At 38.5% G+C, this 16,960-nt stretch overlaps 1 protein-coding gene across 1 annotated transcript in view; it reads left to right on the forward strand.

Annotated features, from left to right (window-relative positions):
- The first annotated feature begins 13,764 nt into the window (after positions 1–13,764).
- The window catches only part of ca14 (carbonic anhydrase XIV), an 88,418-nt gene continuing 85,222 nt past the window's right edge, over positions 13,765–16,960 (forward strand). The window contains exon 1 of the mRNA XM_051923086.1: positions 13,765–13,948. Coding sequence (XP_051779046.1) covers positions 13,852–13,948 — 97 coding nt within the window. The 5' untranslated portion in view covers positions 13,765–13,851. The remainder of the gene's footprint in view (positions 13,949–16,960) is intronic.

Consider the following 16,960-nt stretch of genomic DNA (forward strand, 5'->3'; position numbering starts at 1 on the left):
ACACTCTTGATATCCTCCTGCTGCGCAACATTCTGACCTGTCATTGTTTACACGTCTTAAACAACTATTATCATACACTGATCATTTGTCTATTCTCTATATAATTTATTTTATTACATATCTATTGACTATATTTATGTATCTAGATTGCAAATCCCATACATTGCATCAATGTTCATATTGCTTACTACACGTCAATATTGCTTGTCTTGTTAGTGTTTTAATTTTAATTCTATTTTTAATTTATTATTTGCACATCATGTTGTTACATTGTGGACCCTGAGCTTCGCAATTTCGTCTATCTGTATACTTATATGGTTGAGATGACAATAAAGTTCACTTTGACTTTGAGAATCGTCTCAAATCAAATGTGGGCTGTGAAATATAAACGCAGCCCAACTTAGCCTTTTAGATGGAATCCGAACGCCCAGTCACTCAGCCGGTCAGCCAGTCAGTCCTGCAGACTTTGACGCCATTTGACATTAAGATCGGCGCGAACATCCACTGTGTAAGTAGGAGACTTTTACTTTGAAATGCGCTTTGGCTCGTGGCTATAGAGGCAGACAGCAGACGTCACGTGTCATTAGGACATCATTTAAAGGCTCGTGGGCGCACACGAGCACAAGGCTGACTGTGCATGGCAGGCCGTTTAAACGTTTAAGCCTGCGGTTGGCGAAGTCGTTCCTGGTGGGCCACAGTGGCCGCAGGTTTTTGTTCCAAACCAATTGCTTAGAGTGACACTTCTGCTTCATCTTTATGGTGTCACTCGTTAGGGTTTTGAACCTTTATTGCTTATTTTAGACTTAAACAGCTGTATTCTCAATTTGTGTGGCCTCCTTATTAGCAAAAAGACCCAAATGACAAAAGAAACCAACATGTCTCACCTGTGTGTATTTATCATACACAATTTGGTTTAATTAAATTAATAATTTGTTATTAAGCAACTGGGTTGGAACAAAAACCAGCAGCCACTGCGGCCCTCCAGGACTGACTGATTTAAACCGTTTTCCTTGATATCAGTAGTTACAAGTCTTTTAAATTTGAGATTGAGCTTTTGAAATTAGACATCAAATTTTTGAAACTTGAAACTCTGCTTTTGAAATTGAATTTCAAAAAAGGAGAGCCTAAATGCTAACGTATTATGGTAGGCTGTTTTAACATTTAATCAATTTTCCTTTTAAACCTGACGCTGCCAGCTCAGCCGCCGGACACACATGACTCCGGACTGGACTAAAGGGGCACAGAACCCGGCTCCACCCTGGGGCAAGAGGGGGCAATGCTCCCTTAAACAAACATCCTGCCCCCTTAAATCAAACTTTTAGAAGTTGAGAAAGAAAATAATAGATTACCCACAAACTGAATATGGACAAGATATACTACGATAGCTGAAAAATCCACTGGAAAAGGCACAAATGAGATGATAGGTTTCACCTCTTGTTCGCTCTTTCCCTCTGTGCTCTGTTTGTGACAGCACAGCACATGGCAGAGATCCCCCACTCACCCTCCCCCCAGCTAAACATCCAATCACTGTTAGTATGCAAATTACTTGGTGTTAGGTTTCTCAGTAGGCAGGGCAGAGCAAAATGAGCTGCGCAACAGCAGGAGGCTTTGAGGAAGCAGCAAATCTCTGTCATCAAAATCATAGCGACTCTTAAGATAATTAACAACAACTAAAAAATACATCTATATTTGTACAGTCAATGGACTAGTCCATTGTTCGTCTTACAGTTTCAGTCTGGTAGAGAAGTGTTTCTTTCTCGATCCCACAAACACCACTGTGAGCCTGTCTGCTGCATAGAGCCGACTGGAGGACCTGTGTCTGTCAGTCCCCGCCACAGCTTTCAACTCTGCACTCAACAGTTTTCTCGTTTCATATACTGATGTAATCACAGAGATTTTAGTAAAGCTTATTCACTTTCCACCCCAGCTTCCAGCAGCTCACAAAGAGAAAGTTAATGCTGTGAGATGCATCTTTTTTTCCAAGCTTTTAAAAAGTGTGGTGCTGCTCCTGACTGTACCAATAGCAGTAGCAATAATGCTGCTGCTGGTACATCAGAGACAGCAGCTAGCATGTCTACTCCTGTGGCATCAACAGGCACTGCTTCTCCTGTACCTCTGCCAACAATTGCTGCCCCAAAGCAACCCATTCAGCTACCCAGTGACTTAAATGGCAATACACCATCCCAGCCAATACTGGGCAGTTACCCTAAACGTGTATTTGGTGGTACAACATTAAGATCATTCAATCCTGCCTGGTACCGCACACAACCATGGCTGGAGTACTCTGTTGTGCGGGACGCATGCTTCTGTTTCCCCTGTCGGAAATATGGCAGCACTGTTAATGAGAGGGATGCAGTTTTTACCTCAACTGGTTTTAACAACTGGAAATCAGCACTTGATTGAGACAAGGGGCTACAGAGGCATGTGTCCATCCACAAACATGTGCATGCTTCAACCATCTGGACTGAGCATAAAAGCAGAGAGGCCACAGGGGGGACTGTGGATTCAATGTTGGTTGGTAAAACACAACTTGATCAAAACCATTACTATGTCAAGAGTATTGGTAGTGCTATAAGGTCTCTCTGTGTAAATGAGTTGGGGCTCCGTGGGACTGCAGAAACCTTGAGACATGATGCAGCGGGTAATGATGATGACATTGCTTCAGGTATTTTTCTAAAACTGATGGAATATACCTTAGAGAAGAATGAGAAGCTAGCAAGCACTGCTAAGAGTATCCCAAAAAATTCAAAATACACATCTAAGGATATCCAAAATTAAATTATCCAAACACTGGCTGACATGGTGCTTGGTGAGGTCAGGAAAAAATATGAAAGTGCTGATTCTGCAGGGTTTTGCCTCAAAAGGGATGGGACCAGGGATAGGTGCAATATGGAAAATTTGTCTGTGATAATATGGTTTGTCAGAAATTCCATGCCAGAGGAGCATCTTATTGGGTTGCTTGACTTGCAACAACTTGATGTACATCACTTCTGAGATACTGTTCCACCTTTCTGATGCTGGCTACAGTGCTGACACAATACTTAACCAGTGTTATGATGGGGCTTCTGTGATGAGTGGGGTTAGAGGTGGTGTATAAGCTCTGCTCCAAAAGAGGTTTGTCAGATATGTCCCATACATCCACTGCTACAACCACCAACTGCACTTAGTGGTTGTGCATGCCATGCAGAGTGAGTTGTGTGCAAAAAGATTTTTTAGCCTATGTTGTTCACTCTACAACTTTTTTCTCCACCACTATGTGCTCAATAAACATGATGCACCTTGTCTAAAAAGGCTGCTTGAGATCAGATGGACAAGCCACTATGAGGTGACAAGGTGCACTGTGGACAATCAAGAACAAATCCTTAGTATCCTATCTGAGATGACAGAGGATGATGATGCTGCAGTTGACCTGTGCACTGAGGCATCAGGCCTGCTATGCCAAATTTAGAGGCATCACTTCTTTGAGATTGGAAAGTTCTTAATGCGGGTGCTTGGTGTCTTGAAACCAGCAAATGCTATTCTACAGTCTCAGTCAGTTGATCTGTGCAGTGCTTCTGAGGTTGTTAGTGCAGCACTGGACTCCTTAAAAAACATCCCTGAGGATGACTGTTGGGGAGTGTCATCTCCTGCTGAGAATGAGTCACATCCAACAAAGAGAAGGAGAACAATGAGCAAACAACTGGGTCAAAGTGTTGTGCTCTCACCTTTGGGCCATACAGACTCTGGTGACCCTACCCTTTCCCCCTATCAGTCTCTGAAAAGATCCCTGCTCAACATCCTTGACTGGGCCATTTCAGAAATGGAAACTAGATTTTCAAACAAGAATATTGACCTGATGAGAGCCATATCTAGTCTTGCACCCAAATCTAGCACATTTCTAGATCCCACCCTGTTGCACCCTCTGGCTGTGATGGCTGGCACTGGAGCAGATGTTGTAAGTCTAGAAAATGAAGTTCTTGTGGCAAAACAGATGCTGCTCAAAAAATGCTCAAAGGAAACAGACCTGTCCACTGTGTGCAAACTCCTGCAGGAGTACAAGGAAGCCTTTCCGGAGTTGCATAAATTGTATGTAACAGCCCTGGTAATTGGTGTGTCTTCAGTATCGTGTGAGAGTTCCTTCTTCACTTTGTCATGGGTCCTAACTCCCTATCGTCGCACCACGTTACATAAAAGAAAGAGGAATTTGGTGATCTTGGCCCATGAGAAGTCCATAACAAATAACTTGGATATGGATGAATTTGTAAGAGTTTTTGCAAAGGGAAACAGGAGACTGTTGTTGTAGAGTGGATTGAGGAGAAAGGAGAGTGGAGCTGGTCAGTTGCAAACAGAGAGTTCAGTTGCTGGCAAAACAAACAAGCTTAAAACACGACAAAAAGAGAAAAAAGAAGAAAAAGTTCAAATGTTCTGTTCTAAATCTGTTGTGTTCTACAAATTAGTTTCAGAATTGTAGGAAAAGACTTGGTGAATTGTTTTTTTTTTAAATTACTATGCCAACCCTTTTTAGTTTTGTAAATATTGGCTATATTGAGAGGTCTTAGTTTATTCTTACTTTATTTTGCAAATTTATTTGAGAATTAGGCCATCCAGTTAAGATGAATTTTATGTTGTTGGTTGTAAAGATCTGGATGGATATTTTATTTTATTCTTTATTTTATTTTATTTTTTTATTCTGTTTTTCAGTTTTATTTTTCAAGACTTGGTGAATTGATTTTTTTTTTTATATAACTTGGCCTACCCTTTTTAGTTTTGTTAATATTGGCAATAGTGACAAGTGTTATTGTTGGGTTTGAATATATTTGAGATAGGCCATCCAATTAAGGTAAATGTCATGTGTTTTTAGTTGTTATAATCTGATGAGGAATATTTTATTTTATTTTTTGTGGTTTTATTTTTCAGTTTTCCTCCTGAGGGATTGCCACCTTATCGTGGTCAGGGGGTTTGCGTGCCTCAGTGACCCTAAGAGCTACACCAGCAGAAGCTTAGCCTTCAGGTGGGACACCCAAGTTGGACAGGTCTTAGGGTAGAGGCCTGACAAAGTGCAATCCAATTACATGACAAAAGCAGTTATCCAGAGCACCCCCACCCCTACCCCTACCACCACCCCACCCCTTTCCCGCCTCCGTCTCCACCATGTGCCCCCTTCACATTTCTGTCTGCCCCCTCATATATGCCTGTCTAGAACCAGCCCAGCAGCACAGAAGATGTTATGTGAGACTTAACTGTGACTGTGTTATTACCATGCGGAATATGCGACGCTTGAATATAAAAGCACCTCGAATGCATTTGTATATTGGCATTTTGCTTTACCACATCGAACCATTCATCAAACATCGAAGCAGGCACATCAATCCTGTAGGATCCTCAAAGTGGCTTTCTGTCACATGTAGATAATAACATGAGGCTCTGACGTCACATTCCAACTAATCACACTACGGCCCCCAACATTATGCTGGGACTGCAACTCGCATACGCGTCACGTTAATTTCTGAGGACCTGCTCAGACGACGCGTCAAATGAACGCTGATAATGCGTGGCAGCTATAATGCGTGTGCGTACGCATTCTGAGAGTGAAGTATAAACGAGCCCTAACAGTGATAAAGTCTTCCAATTTATAGTTATTATTGTCATGTGTACAGAGTACAGTGAAGTTTTCACTTACATGTGCTAGAAGTTAGTTGTCCCAGAAACGTTTTGTTTTTCAAAAAAGTAATCCTAAAATCCTAAAATTTGACATGCTCAGGAAAAGAGAATCATTACAGCTGTAAAGTGTCCAAATTATTATCAGAAAAAGATGAGGACAAAAGGAACATATTGCTTACAGAGACAGCAAGAGTTTGAGGGACAAAAATATAGTCCAGGCTGGACTAAGACTGATGCACAGAAGAGTAAGAGGAAAATTATTTGGCTAAGGGTTTTATCAGTCTAACAGAATCTTTCTTTTATGTTTTAGCCAAGGCTTTTTTTGTTATTATGTATATTGTGGTGTTGTTGTTGTTTTATTTAAATATTACCAAGTAATTATGAATTGTGTATATGTGCCTCACGACTACATTCTTGTGCTTTATGGATAATACCCCAAGAGGCAGGGGCACAATGACATCACTGTTGAAAGTCCACCTCTCAGCCTTTACATTCAAGTTGAGGAGATGGTCCTTCAGAGTGTCCATTGAGAATTGTGAAGTTTGCATAGTATTGTAAGTACTTTACTGATGTTCTGGTTGTTGTAAATTCTTGCTTTGATTTTACATTCTGAGTTTAGCTTTCGGATTGGACTTGTTAGTCTTGTATTGCATTTTTAAGGAAATGTTTTGCCTTTTTTCACTTCTTTTAAAGAACATTTTTTTTCCTCAAGGTAGAGGTTTTATGGTTCTCCTCTCCTCTGAAGGGCACTTTTGAGGAACTGAGTATTTTTAAACGTTAAAAGCCCATGCGACTTTTTCAGCCTGTACAGGCCTTGTAGCCTCCTTTTTGAGTTTAGGGCCTGGCTGTCTGGGGTGATGCCTGTTACTGAGGCAGATCAGCAAAGGTCTGGTTTGGTTTCATGCATTCTGAAGCCTACTCACCCTTTTTATAAGTTGTGATGCAGATACATGATTTTTTTTAGATGATGACAAACTTGTTTTCTTCTAATGTGTCTCCCTTATTGGGATATATCAGGAAGGGAAACTGTTTGGTCCTTTTAGATGAGGTTATTCTTCAGAAATTACCAGTGGTCTTTCATGGGCATTCTCTAGTAATTCACTTCTACTGTTCTTCCAGGGAAGAGCTGAACAGGCCTGCAGCTCTTAAACGCCCCCATTTTGGTTTGATCCAATGCTCCACATGGCTGTAATATAAAAAGAGGCACAAGCTATATCACAAAGTTTAAAATTAACCATGAGTGAGTACTGTTGTTAAAGTTGTGCACATTCTGTTAACATTTTCATAAGCAGGAAGTAAGTCTGCTAAGAACGGTTGCCGATGGTCCAATATAATTTTTAAGCCTGTGAGAATCATGACATAAGCTGCACTTAAAATTGTGTTTTTTTCTGGCATTGTAGGTACAACAATATAATTAAAACACAATTCACAATAAATACTACAACTGGGAAGAACAGCAGACAGTTTATAGTATTTAAAATAATACTTTAGTTAAGATGATATAATTTTTCTATGACTTGAGAGCCTACACATCTATTTAAAAAGCTATTTACAATTTTTAGGATCTAATTTTTTTCATAAATGCTGGCCATTCAAAGTATTAATTATATTTATCATAAAATGTTCCTGTTTTCATGAAATATCTTGTGATCTGATTCAGCGCAGCTTATTATGAACCAATCATTACATCTTTGCTACTAATGATAGAATCAGTTTAGATTATTTGCTTGTCTGGTTTGGTCTATAAGCAAAATATAACATTTGCTTCTTCATATTTAAATATGAAATAGTGCTCAGTGTTTGCTATTTAGATAACTTTCTTATACTTTTTTAATACTCTCAGTGGAGCCAATCCCAGCCAACACAGGGCACGAGTTAGGAACAAACCCCAGGCAGGGTGCCAGCCCACCGCAGGGCACACACACACACATACACACCAAGCGCCAATTTAGGATCATCAATGCACCTAACCTGCATGTCTTTGGACTGTGGGAGGAAACTGGAGGAATCACACGCAGACACGAGGAGAACATGCAGACTCCACGCAGGGAGGACCCAGGAAGCGAACCCGGGTCTTCTAACTGCGAGGTAGCAGCGCTACCCACTGCGCCACCGTGCCGCCCAGGCCCCATCTAAATTCTGCTTTTCATCTAGGTTAGTGTTATTTGTTAACTGATCTGAGTTGGTCTCATACCACAGCTTAGAGTTTGTCAGAGTGATTAATTTTGCAAATATTCTTCATCCATTTTCAAACTCTCGATTCTTTTCAGTACCATGTGGCTAGAGTCTGTCTTAGGCAGAACTATGTGGACAGCAGGAACCAACTCTGGACGGCAGCACCAGTCTATTTCAGTGTTCACTCATTCACACCATGTCAGTTTACAGTTACCATATAGCCTAATACTTGTATATGTCTTTGGAAAGTAGGAGGAAACCAGTGGAGGCATGAAGAAAACAATAAAATGCTACCATAGGTGGATTGGGTTGGACATGAAAGGCTCAATCACTAACCACTTTCCTTCTATGCTACCCATATTTTTAAAAATAATATTTTTTACATTTAGTTCAAAACATAGTGACTGTTAAATCACTTAAGAGTTTTGGGAGATATTTTAAAAACTTGAAGAAGTTAAAGATTATGTAGGTTTTAAGGCAGCATATGAAAAGGCTATTACAGAATTTTGGTAGGTAGATTGAGTGCAAACCCAACTCTTTCACTTCTATGTTAATGAGCTTTGTTCCAGTATTAAGCTTAATAGAATAGTCTTAAGATATTTCACAGAATTTCTTTGTATGCATTTAAGGTTATGTGAACTTCTTGTGGCACCACCCTAGAGTTTTTTATTTATTTACAATGCTTTTTGTTTACAGGTTATATAGACATATAAAAATATCAAAAATATTTTGTAGATCTGCATAGATAATGCAACAGGTATGAACTGTGCCTGTCACCTGCTGAGCAGAATGCAGTTCAGAAACGCGTCTCACCAGTATAATCTGTTATAAATGTTCAGGTATTACATTGTATGTTAGAATATGAAAGGAGTCTGATGTCCTGCTGTTTCACTGCTAACCTGTTACTGCACAAATGCTTCAGATTTCATTAGTTATAAGGGTGTACAGGATGCCAAAAAGCAGGTTTCACTCTACCATGTGAATTAGAGTGCCAAATTTAATTGGTTTTGGACACATACTGAATAAATTCCTCTATTGCATAGCCAAAATTGATCTCTTTTGTGGATAATTTCTTAGAAATAGCAAAGAACTAAACAATTAACATTTACAGTATATTCTGGGTTTGAATCCCATGCTTGGTAACTGCCTGTGCAGAGATTGCACACTGTCATTGTTTGTGTAGACTATTTTCCAGGCACTTTGCTTTTCCTTCCATATGCTCAAATGTGTGCATGTTAGATAAGTTGGCAAATCTAAGCTGGTCAAATGTGAGTGACCCTTGCAATGTCCAGGGTGAGCTTTTGCCTTACTGCTGATGGGATAAGCAACCTTGGGGAGGTTTTAGATTTTTATGTTAACTTGCTTAAAATGTATTATGGTCCAATTAACTGCTAAACTTTTGTGATAAAGCATGTGTTTCGACTAAGAGTACCAGGTGAAAGAGTTTACCTGATGGTTATTGACAGGGTAATAGTCAATTTATATGACAAATGGGCATATGAGAACTTGAGGGCAACCATTAAGAAGGATATTAGGAAGCCTAAAAGACAGATAGAGAGGAATACAGCAAATAAAGTGAAAGATGACCCAAAGGGATTTTTTCAGTATTTTAGTAGTAAAAGTTCAGTCGAGGAGGAGGTGCATCAGGAATAGTAAAGGAGAATTAAAACATACAGACAGTGAAATAGCAGATGCTCTCAATAAGCATTTTTCTGAGGTCTTCATAAATGAGGAAGTAGATAACTTCCCAGCAGTAAATGGGACTATTAAGGAGATACTGATTGATTTAGAAATTGTACAGGGAGAAGTACTGCTCAGATTAAATAGGCTAAAATCAAACAAATCTCCAGGACCAGGTAATATTTACCTCGAGTTCTTAAGAGATTAGCAAGTACACATATAAACCCTCGACACATATTTTATAAGTCACTGCACAGTGGGAAAATTCCAAAGGACTGGAAAATGGCAAATATTATTCCATTATATAAAGAGGGTGACTTGGCAGATCCAAGCAACTATAGGACAGTAAGCTTAATGTGCATCATAGGAAAATTAATAGAAGGAATTATTAAGGATAAGATTGAGCAGCACATGGCAAGTGCAGGAGTTATTCTGAACAATCAGCATGGGTTCAGAAGAAAGAGGTCATGTTTTACTAAAATGCTGGAATTCTATGAAGAAGCAACAAAATATGATCAAAGTGGAGCATATGATATTGTTTATCTGGACTTTCAGAAAGCATTTGATAAGGTGCCACATGAGAGGTTGGGCATCAAGCTCAAAGAAGTTGAATTACAGGGTGATGTTTTAAGATGGGTGCAGACACAGGAAGCAGAGGGTGATGGTGCAAGGCACCTTAACAGAACTGGCTGATGTTAAGAGTGGTGTTCCACAGGGGTCAGTGCTAGGACCACTGCTATTTTTAACACCTGTATATATAAATGATTTGGATAGGAATATAAGTAACAAGCTGGTTACGTTTGCAGTTGATACCAAGATAGGTTGATTGGCTGATAATCTGGAATCCGTTAAATCATTACAGAGGGACTTGGGCAACATACAGGCTTAGGCAGATTCAGGCCAGATGAAATTTAATGTCAGTAAATTTAAAGTATTATGCATAGGAAGTAAAAATGTTTGTTTTGGATACACAATGGGAGGTCTGAATTTTGAGAGTACATCTTATGAAAAGGATATAGGAGTTGTAGTGGACCCTATACTATCAACTTCCAGACAGTGTTCAGAAGCCATTAAGAAGGCTAACAGAATGTTACATTTTATAGCATGATGTATAGAGTACAAGTCCAAGGAGCTCAAGCTTTATAGTGCACTGTTTTTGCAGTTTTGTTCTCCAGGCTACAAAAAGGAGATAGCAGTGCTGGAAAAGGTCCAGAGAAGAGCGACTAGGCTGATTCCAGGGCTACAGGGGATGAATTATGAGGAAAGATTAAAAGAGTTGAGCCTTTACAGTTTAAGCAAAAGAAGATTAAGAGGTGACATGATTGATGTACTTAAAATTGTGAAGGGAATTAGTACAGTGGATCGAGACTGTTATTTTAAAATGAATTCATCAAGAGCAAGGGGACACAGTTGGAAACTTGTTAAGGGTTAATTTTTCACAAATACTAGGAAGTGTTTCTTTACGCAGAGAACCACAGACACTTGGAATAAGCTACCATGTAGCGTGGTAGACAGTCAGACTTTAGGGACTTTTAATACTAGACCTGATGTTTTTTAGAAGTATTAAGTGGATAGTACTGACAAGCTTTGTTGGGCTGAATGGCCTGTTCTCATCTAGATTGTTCTAGTGTTCTGAATAGGAATCTGAACAGCTTTGATTAAAGGATGAAACTGCCAGTACTTTTTTTGGTATCTGATTGCAAACCATATCCCTAAAATATGTAATGGACTACTACTAGAAGTAATAGCTGCACTATGCTTCATTAGCCTTCACTGTTTCTTGTTGTGAAAAGAACTACATGGGGGGGATACATAGGACTCAACATACAGTAAGTACGTTATCAGGGTTCAGCTATAGAGCGTGCTTGCCTTGCTGATCTATTTGCCATATGTGAGATACAAAACATATGCAGCCTAACATGATGTTGTTTAAAAATGTTTGACTAGAATATTAGATTGAAACAATACAGAAGCCTGCTTTGGGGACACAGTAAAAGCTGGGTCAGCACAGCTTGGCAACTGATAGTTAGGGGATCTCTGCTCGGGGCCAGATGTAAGGTTGAGCACCCCAGAATACTGTATTATAAATGAGTTGTAAGAAAAGTGAAGGACACTCTGAAAATATAATTTTATTTATTATAGTTAGTATATTTCTACAGCCTTAGGAAGGTTTTAATGGTTTGGACTCACCATGTGTTTTCATCTCATTATTGCTACAAAGGGACTGATTTTCTATCACAATAAGGATCTATATGGATAATCCGCTTAGAAAATTCATAGTCTTTCCATTGCTTAACAAGGAAAGACATAATTTTGTGTGCTGCTGTCCTTTACAAAGTTATGATTTTCTGGTTTTCTTTTATGTGCAAAGCATAGATTACAAGATTCTGTAACTATAAATATCTAAGTCAAGTTCAAAATTAAAAAAAATGAAAGAAGTCTAATTAAAAATAGGATTTTTTTTAATTAGCAGATGATAATAATTTGGGCTAGCCATGTATTGTCCTGCCATTTTTGCTACAAAGAAACTGATTCTCTATTACAATTAAGCATCTATATGGATAATCCCCTTAGAAACTGCACAGCCTTTCGATTCCTTAACTAAACAACTTAGAATTCTGTGTGCTATGATTTTCTGATTTGCTTTGATGTGCAAAGCATAGATTGCAAGATAATTATAAATATCAGTATAAGTCAACATAAGTCAAGTAGAAAAAATATAAAACAAAAAAGTTAAACAAAGAAGCCTAATTAAAAATAGAATATTGTTTTGGAACTGATAACATCAATCACAATGCACAACATTTTTTTATTCTCTACCCTTTGCCTGCATTTCTAATATACTATAATAAATTCAAAGTCCTCCTTAATCAGGTTTGTGTGGCTTTGTTTGGTTCGTCATTTCTTTTAATCTTGAGCTTGCAGATGAAGAAGGCTTTCCATTTTCCAAGTGGCTGCTTCTCCTGATTTTCAGGTTTATTTAATTGCTTTTGTTTGAGATTTTTGAGCATATGTATCTTTTGAAGAAGCATACTAGAGCTCCATGCACAGATCACTGATCATTAAACACTGATTAGCTTATTCCTACAAGAGGTTTATCTGCCTTTCTAGGTCCCCCTGAAAGGCTCAAATCAATTACTGCTTTCTACATCTAAAGTAGTCATGAAGTGAATTTATTATCCTAGAGACATTGCTATGACATTTTTTAAGTCTAATAATTCTACAGTATTTAATTTGTCGCATTTAGGTACTGAGAACTGCTTAATTTGTTGTACTTTGAATGTACTGGTTCATTCACCCATCTATTTTCTAACCAACTTATCCAATTCAGGATTGCAGGGAGCTGGTGCCAATCCCACTGGGTACAAGGCAGGGACCATAAAATGGGCAGCACTCCAGAGCTGAACACACTCTATGACAAAATTTAGAGTCACCAATTAACATTTACTTCTGAATGTGTTGATCTTTAATCAATTTATACGCTTATTTTCAGAAAGTTTATTAAATACTTATATGAACTTTTGCTACTAGAATGCCACACCCTGCTCAGACTTTGCTATGAGGGCCCTTTACTTGGCTATGCATTTACTTCAATTAGGAGCAACACTTCCACCTGAATTCCACTGTGTTATATAAAAAAAACTGTTCTTGATCTATTTGCAGACTAATGTCTGCTGACATTGTACATTATATCAATTTCCAGATGATACACAATAGTATTAATTTTGAAGTTATCTAAGGGGGCAACTAAAGTTGAATGCATAATTGTAATAGGGACGTTCTCAGAAGTCATTCATATTTTTCCCCTTTGTTTCTGTTTGTTTCACCACACAGAGTGTGTATCATGTAATATCAAGCCTTGACTTAATTTCTAAATTGTCAGCATCATCACTTCCAAAATTCTGAAAGTAGCAGCTTTGTTTTTAATGTAAGTGAAGCCAAATAGGATAGAAATCAATATTAATATAAGTGGGATTGTGTGAATATGCCAAAATAAAAAATAATTTCTTTTAAGGAGACCTAATTCTTGTTACATTGAATGCATTAAAATGAAAACACTCATGCCACCTTAATAAGCCTCTGGACCATGGCATTTGTGATGCATGAAATAACAATCTGAATGGACATTCTGGCTACTGTAGCAGGACACTCTGCAGCAGGCATGGAGTGTTGGTCCAGTTTTGCTGTGAGAAAGAAAGGGAGGGAGAGGGAAAGAAGGGGAGGACATAAGCAAACCAACTCATTTAGACACACTCAGAAACTGCTGTGAGAGCAGGCTGCTATGCATTAGTGCAGCTCCTTAATTGCGCCTGGAACTTTTTTGTATTCTTTCAAGTTTTAAAACTGAACAGTAATATGAGATCAAGATTTTTCTTTGATGTCCCAACGTCACTGATTTTAGTTTTGCTAATGGACAGCATTACTCAAATACAAGCAACCAGCAAAGGTAATAGTTTAAATATCCTTTATATTTCTTATTTTGTACAATTTATTTCCGATATTTAAACTACAGTTATGACTATTTAAATCTAGATTTTAATTTTCATATGTATTATTTAATTTATTATGAAGTTGTTGCAAAAATAATATTAAAGCTATGTTCATGTTTAGCCTTTTGTATACATTTTAACAGTTTCTTAGGGTAAGTGCTTTTTGACATTTTACCCTTGGTTTGTTTCATGTGTTCCATAATTAATTTTTTTTTTTTTTTTTTTTTTTTTTTTTTTTTTTTTTTTTTTTTTACAAATGGCAGTTTTGTTTAGATTTGTTAAGGATCATGAGTCTAAACCAAGGGCAGGTGGTTGTGGCAATTTCTTAACGTGACTGAGACCACCGTCTCATATGTAGATGACGGCAGCACATCTAAAACAGATTAAATGCTATATGTTAAAATGTTATGTTTCAAGTTTAACAGAAACTTTTATACAGTATTTAAACAATTCAATAGTTGTACTGTATATTCAAAATGTAAATTAAAAATTGAAAGAACAATGCAACATTTATCAAAAATTAAACTTTTAGTTGTCATTAGATATTATTTACACATTGTACTATGTGTGAGTCTGTACTGGAGAAAACAGGTGGAGGAAACTTCTAACTCTCTATTAGTCATCTTAGTGAGGTTAAAGGTTCCACAATTTTGATATCTCATAAATCCATTTCATAAAAATTTAGCCAAGATAATATAAAATACAACTGCAAGTGTTAATGAAAGGTGATCAAACCCCCAGAGATAAGATGGGCTTTTAGCCATTTCCCCGTAACTTTTCTGAAACATCTGGGCTTCACTGGACTGCGAGATATATATATATATATTTGCAGCTGGAGATCCACAAAGGGAGAAAAAAAATGAATCACGTATCATAAATTAGTTTTTATTCCTGAGCTTTCAACCCCTACCAGGGGTCTTCATCAGAGGATAATGCTTAGACTTACAAGAATCAAAGGCAATATATAGCAACACATTAAGGGGGGGGGGTGTGGGGGGGGGGGGGGGGGAGGTGACTAAGTCAGTATGATCAAGAGGGTGGGGGGTTTGTATATCTCCAGCTGCAAATATGCAAACCGTATCACAGACCTTCTCTTCCATATATTTTATATAATCATCAGCCTACCTCGCATTGGTGGGTAAACATCATACTTTGTTGTGCACAGGTACGGCTAATTTTTCCATCCATACATAGATTTTATGAAGCTGCTTATTTCAATTAAGGCACCCAGTCAGCTGAAGTCTACCCTGGTGGTACTATTTGAAAGACAAGAACCAAGAGTGATGAGGCTACTGCAGATCAGAATCACTCTCACCCACATAGGGTCAGTTCAATAAAGTTTGAATACATCAATTTGTTTGTTGTGAAAAGGAAAGATACATACATGATCATGTCATTTTCTAGCCTGCTTAATCCAGGCCTGTGGGGGGCGTGGGCTCCTCAGCTAGCATATGGAGCAAAGCAGGAACAAATCCTGAGCAGGGTGCCAGTCCATCGCAGGGTGAACACAGCCACGCTCACCTCCACACCAAACACACACTAGGACCAATTTAGTTTCACAAATTCACCTAACCTATATGTATTTGTGTGGTGGGAGGAAACCCACGCAGACATGGGGAGAATATGTAAACACCACACTGGGAGGACCTGGGACATAAACAACACATAGTCAAACCTGCATTTCTGATGCCTGGTGTCTATCCTGACAGCACAGGGATCAAAATAGGAAGTAATCTGGGACAGGGTGCCAGTCCAGTGCAGGACATTCAGATGAGCATACTTACAGTCACTCACACTAGTGTTATTTAACCTAAAATACATCTCTTTTTGATAAGAGAAGTAAGTCCATATAGATAAGGTGGAAAACATGCATATTCCACACAGACAATCACTGGGTGAAAGAGACAAATCCTGGATGCTGAATTTTGTGAAGCAGCAGTATTACCCACTTGTACCACCATGCCACATCATCCATACAATATATAGATTTCATTTGAAATTGCTACACACCAAAATAGTATCTGTCTTCACAGTATAATGTGCATAACTATAGTTTTTTTAGTTTACCTATGAAACAGAAACAAATAGTGTTGTTACATGAAACACAGTTTCACAACATTAATGACACAATGTACATGATTTTTTTTAAAATACTTGATGTTCTGCATTAAAAAAAGCTACTTAATTTGGTGATATAACATAGAAGGGCAGCACTGTAGTGCAGTAGTCTTAATCAGTCAGTCATTGTCCCACCCGCTATATTCTAACACAGTGTCAAGGGGGTCTGCTGGAGTCTATCCCAGGCAACACAGGGCACGAGGCAGGAACAAACCCCAGGCAGGGTGACAGCCCACCGCAGGGCACACACACACACACATACACACCAAACACACACTAGGGACAATTTAGGATCGCCAATGCACCTAACCTGCATGTCTTTGGACTGTGGGAGAAAACCAGAGCACCCGGAGGAAACCCACGCAGACACGGGGAGAACATGCAAACTCCACGCAGGGAGGACCTGGGAAGCGAACCCGGGTCTCTTTACTGCGAGGCAGCAGCACTACCACTGCGCCACCGTGCTGCCCACACTAGTCTTATTATTTTATAATTCTATATTCTACATTATTCTACTCTGTTACTTATTCAATTATAATTCTATATTCTACAGACTCAAAATAAACTTTGCAAGGCAATGTTCAGAAGTATATGTTACACATCAGAGAAGGTGCTGAATGTATACACTTTTAAAAATAGCCATTATACTGTGTGGACTATTGAATTGTGCTTCAGCTATAGGTTATTTGTGACCCAAATTTTGAACTGTTTGTACATGCATTTTGTGTTACCGTACATATTGAAATCAATACTTGGTTTTGAAATGGATGAATGAAGGCATTCAAATGTTCACTACATGAAGGCAATAAGATGAACCAAATTATTCAGCTCTGTAGTTTTCCAGAAGTAACAAGTAG

Source organism: Erpetoichthys calabaricus, chromosome 2 (assembly GCF_900747795.2).
Source record: "Erpetoichthys calabaricus chromosome 2, fErpCal1.3, whole genome shotgun sequence".
Taxonomy (NCBI): domain Eukaryota; kingdom Metazoa; phylum Chordata; class Cladistia; order Polypteriformes; family Polypteridae; genus Erpetoichthys; species Erpetoichthys calabaricus.